At 47.0% G+C, this 13435-nt stretch overlaps 1 protein-coding gene across 2 annotated transcripts in view; it reads right to left on the reverse strand.

Annotated features, from left to right (window-relative positions):
* The window catches only part of LOC309652458 (cAMP-dependent protein kinase catalytic subunit PRKX), an 87744-nt gene that overhangs the window by 32882 nt on the left and 41427 nt on the right, over nt 1-13435 (reverse strand). For both annotated transcript variants that reach the window (XM_082446287.1, XM_082446286.1), the window contains exon 3: nt 3070-3333. In XM_082446287.1, the coding sequence (XP_082302413.1) occupies nt 3070-3333 (264 nt within the window). The remainder of the gene's footprint in view (nt 1-3069; nt 3334-13435) is intronic.

The following is a 13435-nucleotide window of genomic DNA, read 5'->3' on the forward strand; positions in this document are numbered from 1 at the left end:
TTTTTTCCAGCTGTTAAGTGTTACGGACGCTAAATACAGATCAAGTGTTTCTGATGAACATTTAGCACCCTCCCTGAGACGCACGCACCAAAGGACAAAAGGCACATGGAATTTCAAAACCTCAGTTGCAAAACTTCACGTAAAGTCTCTCAGTGCTGATACTGATGATACGTTGAAGCGATCCTATTCGGGATATACTGAATTAAATCGACTTTATGAACAAAATAATCTGTACCTGTTTTACCTTTAAAAACACGGCTACTTAAAAATGTGAAGTAAGGGGCTTCCTTGGTGGCGCAGTGGTTGAGAGTCTGCCTGCCGGTGCAGGGGACGCGGGTTCGAGCCCTGGTCTGGGAGGATCCCACGTGCCGCGGAGCGGCTGGGCCCGTGAGCCACAACTGCTGGGCCTGCGCCTCTGGAGCCTGTGCTCCGCAACGGGAGAGGCCGCGATGGTGAGGCCCGCGCACCGCGATGAGGAGTGGCCCCCGCTTGCCGCAACTAGAAAGAAAAGCCCTCGCACAGAAGCGAAGACCCAACACAGCCAGAAATAAATAAATAAATAAATAATTAAAAAAAAAAAAAAAATGTGAAGTAAGACACGAGGTCCGCGTTGGACTTGTATTGGACAGCACTACTCTAGACAGAAATTTTAGGAACTTAAATTACTAAAATTGTCCGGAGGAACAAAACATACATCTTTGGTCCGTTGAAATGAAGTGCTGTATGACAGCAGGTATTATCAGCAGCTGTGACGGTATCAGAAAAAGTAGAGTCCACACCGCCATAAAGAACAGACTGGTAGTTGCCAAGCGGGAGGGGGGTGGGGGAGGAATGGAGTGGGGGTCTGGGGTTAGCAGATGCAAACTAGTGTATATAGGACGCATAAACAATAAGGTCCTACTGTAGAGCCCAGGGAACTCTATTCAATCTCCTGGGATAAACCATCATGGAAAAGAATATGAGAAAGAATGCATATATATGTAGAACCGGAATCACTTTGCTGCACAGCAGAAATAAACACAACATTGTAAATCAACTCTACTTCAATAAAACACATTTTTTTTTTTTTTTTTTTTTTAATAAAACACATTTTTGAAAAAAGAAAGAAAAAGTAGAGTCCATTGTGTCTCCCCCTCTGTCTGGGTGTGTCTACTCAACGCCTAATTGTATCAGCTGATGGGGTGGGCAATTGGGGATACAGGGAGAAAAGCTTACGTTTTCTCAGAGGATTAAAAAACAACAATAAAACAAAACCACAGCAAAATCAACCCAAACCAAAACAAAGCAAAAACCTAGAAAACAAATGTGTGACGTAAAGGATGAGAGACTGCCAACATGGAAAATAAGCAAGTTCTATTTCCCCCCACCAACCCTGCCCCTGGCCCCAGCTTTAGCCACTTAGGGTCTGACTCCTTTCTTTGGAATAAAAATCTAGAATTGAACCCAAAACCATACCTTTAGACCCCGAGAGAAGCCCCCAGTGCTTCATGTAAGGGGCCTTCCTCGCTTAACTGCATGGGATTTAAAACACTAACAGTTAACACTTTTATTCTCTACATCTCGGGCAGCGTCGTTCCCAGTAGAAAGAGCGTGCTGTTTATAAACTAAAAGAGTCGTGAAAACGCAACACATACGGCTTTGCAAGTACATCAGCCTTACTTATCCCACATGCTGTCCTTTTCTAAGCTCTAAATTATAGGATGATACACGTTCATTATAAACACTTCTCCCCAGGTAAACAGAGCATTCAGGATCCTTGGGGCGAATTAATCCAAAAGGTATTTTATATTGAATTATGTAAGATTTTATTTTATTATTCTTCATGACATCAACTTTTCGGTGCTAACAATGTTTCTCAGAATATTTGTCCCAGTAATCCCACTTTTGGAAATCTATATTGTGGAATTCATCTCAAACACGTATTTATAAATAGCGCATGTACTGCACCTGTATTGACACAGGAGAACAGTCAAACTCATCATGCATTTGCTCAGCAAAAGGACCCTTTTGGTGTTTTGTTGTTATAAGAAATGAAAAGATATAAGTTTAAAAAAAAAACCCGACATAAAGACGATGTCAAAATGTTTAAAGGCATAATCCTTCCTGCTCAAAGGTGGTGGATTAAAGGAATTCAGCTCTGCCCCCTCCCAAAAAGACAATGAAGAACGATAGAAGGAAACTGTACAACATGGGATCCACCAGGACTAAAAAGGAACCAGGTGACAACAGCAGCAGAATTTTGGAAGGTGCCCAGGAGATGAAGGTCTGTCGGAGCAGAGCTGAGTGGAAAATGGAAGGGAGAGTGCGGGGAGAAAGCTCCTGGACTCCACGTACGTGCACGGAACATGCGAGAAAAATGAAAGCTAACTTGAGAGCTATCCCCTCACACCTGTCGGAATGGCTCTTATCAGAAAGACAAGCCGTAACATGAGCTGGTGAGGGTGTGGAGAAAAGGGAACGCACGTGCACTGTTGGTGGGAATGTAAACTGCTGCAGCCACTATGGAGAACAGGATGGAGGTTCCTCAGAAAACTAAAGATAGAGCTACCATGTGATCCAGCAATCCCATTCCTGGGCATATATCTGGAGAAAACTCTAATTCGAAAAGATACATGCACCCCAATGTTCATTGCAGCACTGTTTACGATAGCCAGGACATGGAATCAACCTCAATGTCCACTGACAGATGAATGGATAAAGATGTGGTATATACGTATATGTGTGTATATATATATATATATATATATATATGTATATGTGTGTGTGTGTGTGTGTGTGTGTGTGTGTGTGTGTGTATATATATATATGTATATATATATATATATATATATAAAATGGAATATTACGCAGCCATGAAAAAGAATGAAATCATGCCATCTGCAGCACCGTGGTTGGACCTGGAGATTGTCATACTGAGTGAAGTGAGTCACACAGAGAAAGACAAATACCATACGATATCACTTCTATGTGGAATCTAAAGAAAAAGGAAGTCACAGCGCAGAGGACACAGAGCACGCTGCCAGAGGCAGGGGACGGGAAGATGGGAAAACGGGGGAAATGTTCACTTACTTGTCCACCAGTTTCTTGGCGAATCCGAAGTCAGTGAGCTTGATGTGACCGTCTCTATCCAGCAGGATGTTCTCCGGCTTCAGGTCCCTGTAGACGATCTCCTTGGAGTGCAGGTACTCGATCGCACAGATGATCTCCGCTGAGTAGAAGAGCCCGGTGGAGCTGGAGAAGCGGCCCTGGTTGCGCAGGTAGCTGAAGAGCTCACCACCTGGCACGAACTCCATCAGCATGTACAGGAAGCGGTCATCGTGCCCCGTCCAGAACCTGCGGGACCAGAACGGGAGTGAGGGCTGCGGCTCGGATGGACAGAAAGGGACAGGGACGGACGGATGCTGAGATGGCACTTAGATGGAGGTCGTGTTACATGAACAGGTCATGTTAAGATATATCTCTAGGTAAGAGATGATCATACTACGTGAAGTAAGACAGAGAACGACAAATACCATATGATATCACTTACATGTGGAATCTAAAATGAGACGCAAATGAACTCATCTACAAAACAGAAACAGACTCACAGACACAGAGAACAGACTTGTGGTTGCCAAGGGGGAGGGTGGTGGGGGAGGGATGGAGTGGGAGTTTGGGGTTAGCAGATGCAAACTATTATATAGAGAATGGATAAACAACAAGGTCCTACTGTAGAGCACAGGGAACTCTATTCAATCTCCTGCAATAAACCATAATGGAAAAGAATATGATAAAGAATGCAAATATACGTATAACGGAATCACTTTGCTGTGCGGCAGAAATTAACACGACATTGTAAATCAACTCTACTTCAATTAATCTTTTAAAAAAAAGATATATCTCTAGGTCCATGTTAGGATACTCATATACACGGACAGACGCAAGACATGTGTGTGGACAGATGTTAAGATTTGGTAGAGATCGATGTTAAGATACGTCTATAGGTATTAGAACAGAAAAACCAACACATAAACAGATGATTATTTTGTAAAAAAAGATACATCCCTAGGTAGATGTTAAGATACTCATACAGACGGACCGATGCCCGCATCTGTGTGTGGGGCGATGTTAAGACTTGGTATAGAGCGATGTTATTGGTACAGATACATGTTAAGACATGGCATAGACAGATGTCACGTCATGTGTATAAATACACGTTAAGATCGATCTCTAGGTGGATGTTAAGATACTCGTATAGGTGAACAGATGTCGAGATACGTGTGTGGACACATGTTAAGGTTTGGCAGAGATCCATGTTATGGGTACAGGTACCCATTCGATGTGCTAAGATGTGGCACAGATGATGTTACGTTACGTGTACAGACACACGTTTAGACACGTATAGGCAGACGTTAAGATTCAGGTACAGGCAGATGTTAGGATACAGGGAGACACAATGCTGAGAGATGGCTATCCTGTAGATGTGCAAAGGTCTCAGAATGGCCAAGAGGAAATACCAGCTTTTGATGATAAACTGGTGAACAGCTTGTTACGGGCTGAATTGTGTCCCCAACCCCCAAATTCATATGTTAAGTCCTCACCCCAGGACCTCCGAATGTGACTGATTTGGAGATGGGGTCTTCAAAGAGGGGATGAAGGTACAATGAGGTCACTAGGGTGCGGCCCTGATCCCATAGGACAGGTGTCCCTATAAGAGGAGGAGATCAGGACACAGACACACACAGAGGGACGACCCTGGGAGGACACAGGGAGGAGAGGGCCGTCTCCACGGTCTCAAAGGGCACCCACAAGGCCGACATCCTGACCTCAAGACTTCCAACCTCCCCAAACATGCACTAATAAATCTGCGGCTCCAGCCGCGCCATCTGGGGTGCTTGTCTCACAGCCCGAGCAGACTCACACGGGGTGGGCACACCTCAGGGATCACACGTGGTTCAGTGGCCCCAGGGCTGTCATCAAGACTGCAAATTTCCAGTCCATTCACGATGGCCTCCCAGACGCCTGCTGGGAAAGGTGGCCATTCACAAAACCCCAAAGTAAAAGATTTCTAAGCAACGACGGGTAGGAGATGTCCCCAGAGAGTCAGAAGAGACACATCATCCCTAGAAAGGCGTTGATCGGCTCTGTTCACGGAAGAAAAGGCAGCAGCGAGAAACCGAGGAGAAAAGAAGAATATGGATGCGAGAAGAAGACAGAGTCCTGAATGAATTTTAGAGGTCATGGCAAAGAGGAAAAGCAACAACTACATCCTGGGGAGATACGCACTGATGGAGAAGAAAGTTTGCCTGTAAAGGAAACGTAGACATGTATAGCTGATTCACTTTGTGATACAGCAGAAACTAACACACCATTGTAAAGCAGTTATACGCCAATAAAGATGTTAAAAAAAAAAGAAAAAGATGTAGAGAAAAAGAGGAACGCTCTTTGGAAGCAAGGGCTCTTGTTTTTGAGCGGATTTAGGACACAGAAGCGTGACTGACGCACAAGCACATAAAGGTCCCCCTGCAGGATCGGGACACACAGAGGATGATGTGAACCAACGTCAGGCTACCGTGCCAACGGTACCTGATCCGCGACGCCCCAGCCCGGACATCTTCTCTGCTCAGGACACTGTGCTGCCCTCCCAGGCTGGTCCCAAAGAGCTGCGTCCATCTGGGCTTCCGTGAACACAAAGGATGCGCGGAGGACCCGGCATCCTTGTGGGGGGGGCAGGGGGGCGGTGCTCAGGGCACCATCCACCAGATGGTCTTGCCTGCTTCCAAAAAAATAAAGAAAAGTACAGGCACACCTCGTTTCAGTGTGCTTTGCACACACCGCATTTTTAACAAGTGGAAGGTCTGTGACAACGCTGTTCCGCGAGCAACTCTACGGGCACCATTTTTCCAACACCATTTGCTCACTTTGTGTGTCTGGGTCCCGTTTTGGTAATTCTCGCAATACTTCAAACCTTTTCATTAGTGTGGCGATCTGTGATTTTGGGTGTTTCTATCGCAAAAGAGCAAGTCACGGAAGGCTCACAGGATGGTAAGCCATTTTTACCAATAAAGTGTTTTTCACTACGGCACCCACATTGCTTTTTTAGACATAACGGTATTGCATACTTAACAGACTACAGTCCAGCGTAAACATAACTTTGAGATGCGCTGGGAAACCAAAAACTTTGTGTGACTCGCTTTACAGTGCTATTTGCTTTACTGTGGTGCTCTGGAACAGAACCCACCGTTATCTCTGAGATCTGCCTGTAATAAACCGTGTCAATATATCCACAGAGCATTGGAGGAGAGAGTTTGCAATGACCCAAAAACTAGCTGGAAGGAAAATCACAAAGCAATAACCAAGTGCGGCAGTGGTCAGGAAGGTATAAGTTTATGCACTAAATAAAAAGATGGGGGACACTTCCCGGGCGGTCCAGTGGTCAGGACTTGGCGCTTTCACTGCCGAGGGCACGGATTCAATTCCTGGTTGGGGAACTAAGATCCCCGCAAGCCTTGTGGTGCGTGCGGTCAAATTTGAAAAAAAAAAAGATGGGCTGCAGAGAGGAAAAATGCCCCCCGTCGTAGATGTGAATATCTTCTCTATGCCAAAGGGAAGCCTTTTAAAAAAGGACAACACACTATTCTGATGTTCAAATGAACGGCTGTTTTGTTAAGCACTACGGTTTATATGTCTTCGCACAATATGGGCCACACGTTACAAAAGGCTTTCTCTACGTGCGCGTTTACACGTGCAGGCTCTTTGCACGACGGGTGCAGCTGGGGGATGACGGGTGCAGTTGGGGGATGACGGGTGCAGTTGGGGGATGACGGCTACCCTCCGATAGGGTTGTTATACATGCCATTCTTTCTCGGTGTTCCTCGTTGACGTCTGTCTCTCGGAGTCAGAGACGGCCCGGGATCCTGTCTGTGAGAAGCACAGTGGCGGCCACGTCTGGGCGCTGCTTCTCTCCCAGTTCCTGACAGCCGTGCGTCTCTGTCCTGTTCCCCTTCTCACATCTTACAGCTCAAAGGCTCAAGATGTGCAGTGCTGAGACTTGAGGGAACACAGGACGCAGGTAGAGGGCTTTGGGGTTGCGGCTTGTGGCTATCGCTACTGGCGTGGAAGACAACTTTGCCCCCCGAAGTATCTCTTTGTCACGCGGATTATTTCGAGCTGAAAACAATCAAGGCCCAAAGACCCAACAAAGAAACTCTGACCTTCTCGCTAAGAGCCTAAAAGAATTTAGACGGAGAAGCAGCTCCTGGAATCTCTATCCTCACCAGAGACGTCTGCCCGTGACACGGGTCACCCGTGGCGGGGAAACAGCAGGGTCTGGAGATCTGGGGCCACCCTGTGTCCCACTGTCTCTGCAGGCGCAGCAAACACTTGTTTACCAACCTTCTTCTTTTCCGTCTCCATGTCAACGGCCTCCCTCCCCTCTGAAGTCCCAAGCCACTACCCCAACAGGCTCTTTCGTCTTTAGCTGAAGATGACAGCATTTAAGATGAGGGTCTGGACCATTTTTGTGAGTGACTCCGTTTTCCTGGGTCTCTCCCGTGAGTCCAGGGGATTCAACTTTTGTGTGACTTTCTCCTGTTCATCTTTCTCACGTCCATTTCATCCTTAGACCAGCCAGAAGAGCCTAGAAGGGTAAGGAAAATGTCTTCCTCCCCGACGTGACTTTCTGGAGAAATCGTCTGACCAGACGCCCATCTTCCTTCCATCGTTTAAAATCGAGATGAGCTGTTATCTTTGGGCCGCCCACCCTCCTTCTCCGGTCCACATACCGATGTGTATGGCAAGGACGTTCTGTGCCGTGATGCTTGAATAGAAGCGCACAGTATCCCAAACGCACGACAGCCTCGCTGTGTTTTGTGGGCGAGGTTAGAACCCAGCCAGGGCTTTGCGGTTCTGACGGGGAAATGCGTTCTAGGGCAGGGGTCCCCAACCCCCAGGCCACGGTACTGGTCCGCGTCCTGTTAGGAACCGGGCCGCATAGCAGGAGATAAGCTGCTCCCCATGACTTCATCTGCCGCCACCCATCACTCACCATCGCTCGCATTACCACCTGAAGCCCACCATACACACACACCTTCCGTGGAAAAACTGTCTTCCACAAAACCGGTCCCCGGGGCCAGAAAGGTTGGCGACCGCTGTTCTAGGATCCTGACACCTGACTGGTGAACTTGTACACGGAACCTCTACGTAAACTGGTGACTTGCTGAGTTTCTCTGGGGCAGGGCGGATGGCCAACCTAGCTGGAACTCATCCGGAAAGGCCTGGTATTCTGGGATTTCGGGGCCGCACTGAGCCCTTAAGAAGACGTGACACGGTCAATCGTATCTAAGCAAGGGCACTACCATTTTCTACAGCTGTGAATTGGGTTGAAAAGGCAGGAGAAATATATATAAGCCTCTCTCTTCTCTCTCCTCTGCTCCAATGCGCGCACACACACACACACACACACACACACATATACACCCACCCAGAGGTCATCAGTGAGCTGCTAGGCAACTCATTCTTTGCGTATCTTCCGTAACTGCTCCCACACACCCACCATCAGGATAAGAACCTGCCCTGACGTATTCTCAACTCTGGAGAACAATGCGTCACAAGGTTCCAAGGCAAGCTCACCTCAAGTCTCAGGGGCATCAGATAATGAACAACGCGGGGACATGAGGACAGGACCCAGATGGGGTGAGGAGGGGGGAATGAGGTAACTTTCAGGGTGCAGCAAGTGAGTGGAGTGCGTCAGTCCCGAAAAACAGCGTGGCCGGACACCAGGTGAGTCGGGAAGGAGGCCGGGGTCACAGTCTCTCTTTCCGTCACCCGGGCTCCAGGGGAACTGCAATTTCACCCACGGGTAGGTCGACCGATATAGGAAGCAACTGAGGGTGAAGTGTCTATTATCCGGCTCCCAATTCCTCACACGTCAAGCCATTCTCGGATACCAGCTGGGTGTCCTAGAATTCAACTCAGTTCTGGTACCATGCACTCAGAGTTAGCACCAGACCCCACGGGGTAAAGGGCTCAGTCCCACAAGACCCCAACGGCAAGCGCAGGTGGTCACCTGTGCTTCTGACCGACCGGCTGCAGGTGGAAGGTTGCCATGACCCCTCCTTGGGTTTAATCTGCTAGAATGGCTCACAGAAGTCAGAGGAACATTTACGCACTAGATCACCGGTTTATTACAAGAGGACCTAACTCAGAAACAGCCAGATGGGACCGACGCAGAGGGTGCGATTTGGGGAGGGGGCAGGGGACCCCGACACCCTCTCCAGGCTGCACTCTCCCCAAATCTCTACACGGAAGCTCTCTGAACCCTATCTTTTTGGGGTTTTACAGAGGCTTCATTACATAGGTCTGATTCACTCACTGGCCGTTGGGAAGTGAACTCAACCTCCAGCCCCCCTCCGCTTCCCAAGGTCAGGGTGGGACTGACAGTTCCACCCTCTAATGGTTGGTTCCCCTGGTAACCAGCCCCCAGCCACAGGTGACCGGGGGCTTTCCAAGAGCCACCCCTTTAACCTAACAAAAGACCCCTTTATGGCTCTCAACACTTAGGAAATTTCAAGCGTTTTAGGAACTCTGTGCCAGCAACTGGGAAGAAGACCAAATAAATATTTCTTATGATAAATCACAGTACCACAATCTCAAATGTCACAAACAAGGGATAGAGTGGGGAGAACTATACCGACCGATAAAGATGGATGAAGATGTTTGTTCCACAAATATCTAATGAAATCAAACAAAACTTCAACAAACCATCATACCTAAGAAAGCCACTGTACATTAAGCGGATAAGTCATTTCTACCTATGTAGATCACACGCAAAAGTGATCTGTCATCAGCGTGCTTAAGAAGCAATAGTTTTCAAATAAAGGCACCCATAACAAATAGAAATTATGGCTATAAAACAAACACAAATCCTGAGGGCCCTGATGCCACTTTCCTTCTCCAAATCACCAAAATCAAATAACTATCGAAAGGAAGAAAAAAAATTCCTCCGATACATCTTTGCTTCAAAGCTCTACCAGTTAAGAGGTTTCTTATATGGAAAGAATTTGTAAAGAGCTGGGTATTATTAATGATCAGAACTAAGCAAATATTCAAACGGTTCCTGACACCACGATTGCAAAAACAGTTACGGCCATCGCTTGGTGCCTGTGGCTGATAGGAGGGGGTCCATGTGACCTCAGAGGAATTAAACTCTTGAGTTCAGAAAATCAGAAACAGGATAAACTGCATCAGCCAATCTGTTCATCCCGCCATTCTCATCAGCTGCAGGACACTGTCTTTTGCACCGAGTCTATAAAAAAAATAAGAGTTTGAGGGCAGAAAGCAAGGTTTATCACATCGCTACGAGAAAAGCACGCATGTAGTGGATCTCAAAGGCATGGGACCCACGGTTAGCACCGCCGAGCAACATCTCCAATAACTCATGATCACCCGTCTTTATTGACCTCACCGCCCACTGGTTTTCTCTTTGTTTAGTGGATACATGCGGACAAGGACCCACTTCGGGGACTTCCCTGGCGATTGGGTGGTTGAGACTTCGCCTTCCAGCGCAGGGGGTGCGGGTTCGAGCCCTGGTCGGAGAACTAAGATCCCACATGCCTCGCAGCCAAAACACCAAACACATAAAGCAGAAGCAATACTGTCACAAATTCAATAAAGACTTAAAAAATGGTCCACAGCAAAAAAACAAACAAACAAACAAAAAACAAAGAAGGACCCACTTCAATGTCCTGTCTTGGACACACTGGAAAGGGCATCTCCCGTTTGGACTGTCATGAGCCTGTGGGAAGCAGAGGAACCGCCTCTAAACACCGAACACAGAAGGGGGGTGTGTCCCAGCAAGATGGGAAGGGTTGGCCAGGTGTATCTGTGGTCGAAGGAGGCTGGGGACAGACACACAGGGAAGTTGGAAACTGAGGCACCACACACCCTGGAGCTGTGGGCACACCATAGAGAGTCTGCATTTTGTCGAGGGCAGGAAGGAAAGTCACTGATGGGACGGGAAAGCAAAGGATGACAGTTAGGTTTTCATGTCAGAAAGAAGCCCCAGTCTCCAATCAAGAGTGGATGAGCCCTGGGGAGGTGACTGAGATGAAAGAGAGGGGACCCAGAGGAACCAAGGCGGACGGACTTTGGAGATGTGATTTAGAAGAGGAAAGGGCAGGTCTGGAAAAGACGAAAACTCCAACTCGAAAAGATACATGCACCCCTGTGTTCACAGCAGCACTACTTACAACAGCCAAGACATGGAAGCAACCGAAGTGTCCAGCGACAGAGGAATGGATAAAGAAGATGTGGTACATATACACAATGGAATACCACTGAGCCACGAAAAAGAATGAAACAATCCCACTTGCAGCAGCATGGATGGACCTGGGGATGATCATACTACGTGAAGTCAGTCAGACAGAGAAAGACAAACGTTATACAATACCCCTCATATGTGAAATCTAAAAAGTGATAGAAATGAATCTATATACAAAACAGAAACAGACTCACAGACACAGAAGCATGGGTGGACCTAGAGATGATCATATTGAGTGAAGTAAGCCAGACAGAGAAAGACAAATACCATATGATATCACTTATATGCGGAATCTAAAATATGATACAAACGAACTCAATTACACAACAGAAATAGACTCACAGACACAGGAAACAAACTTACGGTTACCAAAGGGGAAGCGGGGGGAGGGATTAAAAACTAGGGGTTTGGGATTAACAGATACACACTACTATATATAAAATAACCAACAAGGACCTACTGTACAGCACAGGGGACTGTACTCAATATCTTATAATAATCTATAATGGAAAAGAATAGGAAAAAGTTTTATATAAATATATAAAACTGAATCACTTTGCTGTACACATGAAACGAGCACAATATTGTAAATCAACTATAGTTCAAAGAAATAAAAAAAAAAAAAGGAAGAGAAAAGGGCAGAAGCCCTGGTTAGAGTGAACACGGAAGCAAAGAAAAAGAAATCAAAAACAGTCCCCGGGGGTGGGGGGGGGGACCCAGGAGCTGGAAGGGCCATTTGGGGGGGAGTCCAAAGGAGGAACTGATTGGAGGTGTGGGGCAAAGAGGAAGCTCAAGAATTCCTTTCCAACAGGAAGACCCTGAACTGCCTGCAGAGACATCTGGGCAGAAGGGACCAGGCGCCCGTTGGGTGGATGAGTCTAGCTTGGAAGGAGCAGGTGTGAGTGAGAAGCTGAGCCTAGGAGTCTGGAGTGTCTAGTGTGCAGCAAGCGTGACCACAGTGCATGATTTCGGGAGCACGTGCACACAATCACGCACGTCCATCCCCTATACCACGTCCGCTCCCTGGTCCTCCCACCTCTACGTTGCATGGCCCAGCTTCTCTCCAAGGAAAAGCTAAGAGACCTCCCTCCCTTTCCGTACGCCCTCACCCCTGCCCTGCCTCCTGGAACGCGTCCACCCAAAATGCCCAGGAGGGATCTCTATGAAGCAGAGTTAAAAACAGTGAGAGGCAAAAAAAATGTGTACAATATGCTGTAAGGATGCCACACTCTGTGTGTGTGTGTGCGTGCACGCTCGGAGCTCTTTAAGCACAGGGAGGAGGAAAGAAGGCATCATACCAAACTGTCAACGTGGTGACCTGGTGATGACGGAGGGACAAAGGAAGAAAGAAAAGGGAATGAGGCAAGCTGAGGAAAAAAAAAAAAGAAAAGCAGAGAAGGGAAGAGAAAATGCTTAAGCACTCTCCACGGGCAGGAAAGAGAATGAGATGTCGAAAACGCACTCAAGGAGTTGAAGCAGGGACTCAGACGTCTGTACACCTGTGTTCACAGCAGCATTACAACAGCCAAGAGGTGGAAGCAACCCAAGTGTCCATGGATGGATGATGGATATAAACAAAGGTGTTCCATTCACACAATGGAATATTACTCAGCCATGAAAAAGGAAGGAAATCGTGATACAGGCTACAATGTGGATGAACCTTGAGAACGTGATGCTCGGTGAGAGAAGCCAGACCCAAAAGGACACACAGTGTGACTCCACTCAGAGGAGGTCCCTAGAGTTGTCACACGCATCAGAAAGTAGATGGTGGGGCTGGGGGAGGGGGAGGGGCACGCAGTGTTTCATGGGCGCCATGAGTTCCAATTTTGCAAGATGAAAAGGTTCTGAAGATGATGGTTGGGATGGTTGCACAATGTGGATGGACTTAATGTCACTGAATTATACACTTAAAAATGGTCAAGATGGCAGATGAATGGATAAAGAAGATGTGGCACATGTATACAATGGAATATTACTCAGCCATAAAAAGAAATGAAATTGAGTTATTTGTAGTGAGGTGGATGGACCTAGAGTCTGTCATACAGAGTGAAGTAAGTCAGAAAGAGAAGAACAAATACCATATGCTAACACATATATATGGAATACAAAAAAAAAAAAATGTCATGAAGAACCTAG

This window comes from Balaenoptera physalus (genome assembly GCF_965194825.1).
Source record: "Balaenoptera physalus genome assembly, chromosome: X".
NCBI classification, from domain to species: Eukaryota; Metazoa; Chordata; class Mammalia; order Artiodactyla; family Balaenopteridae; genus Balaenoptera; species Balaenoptera physalus.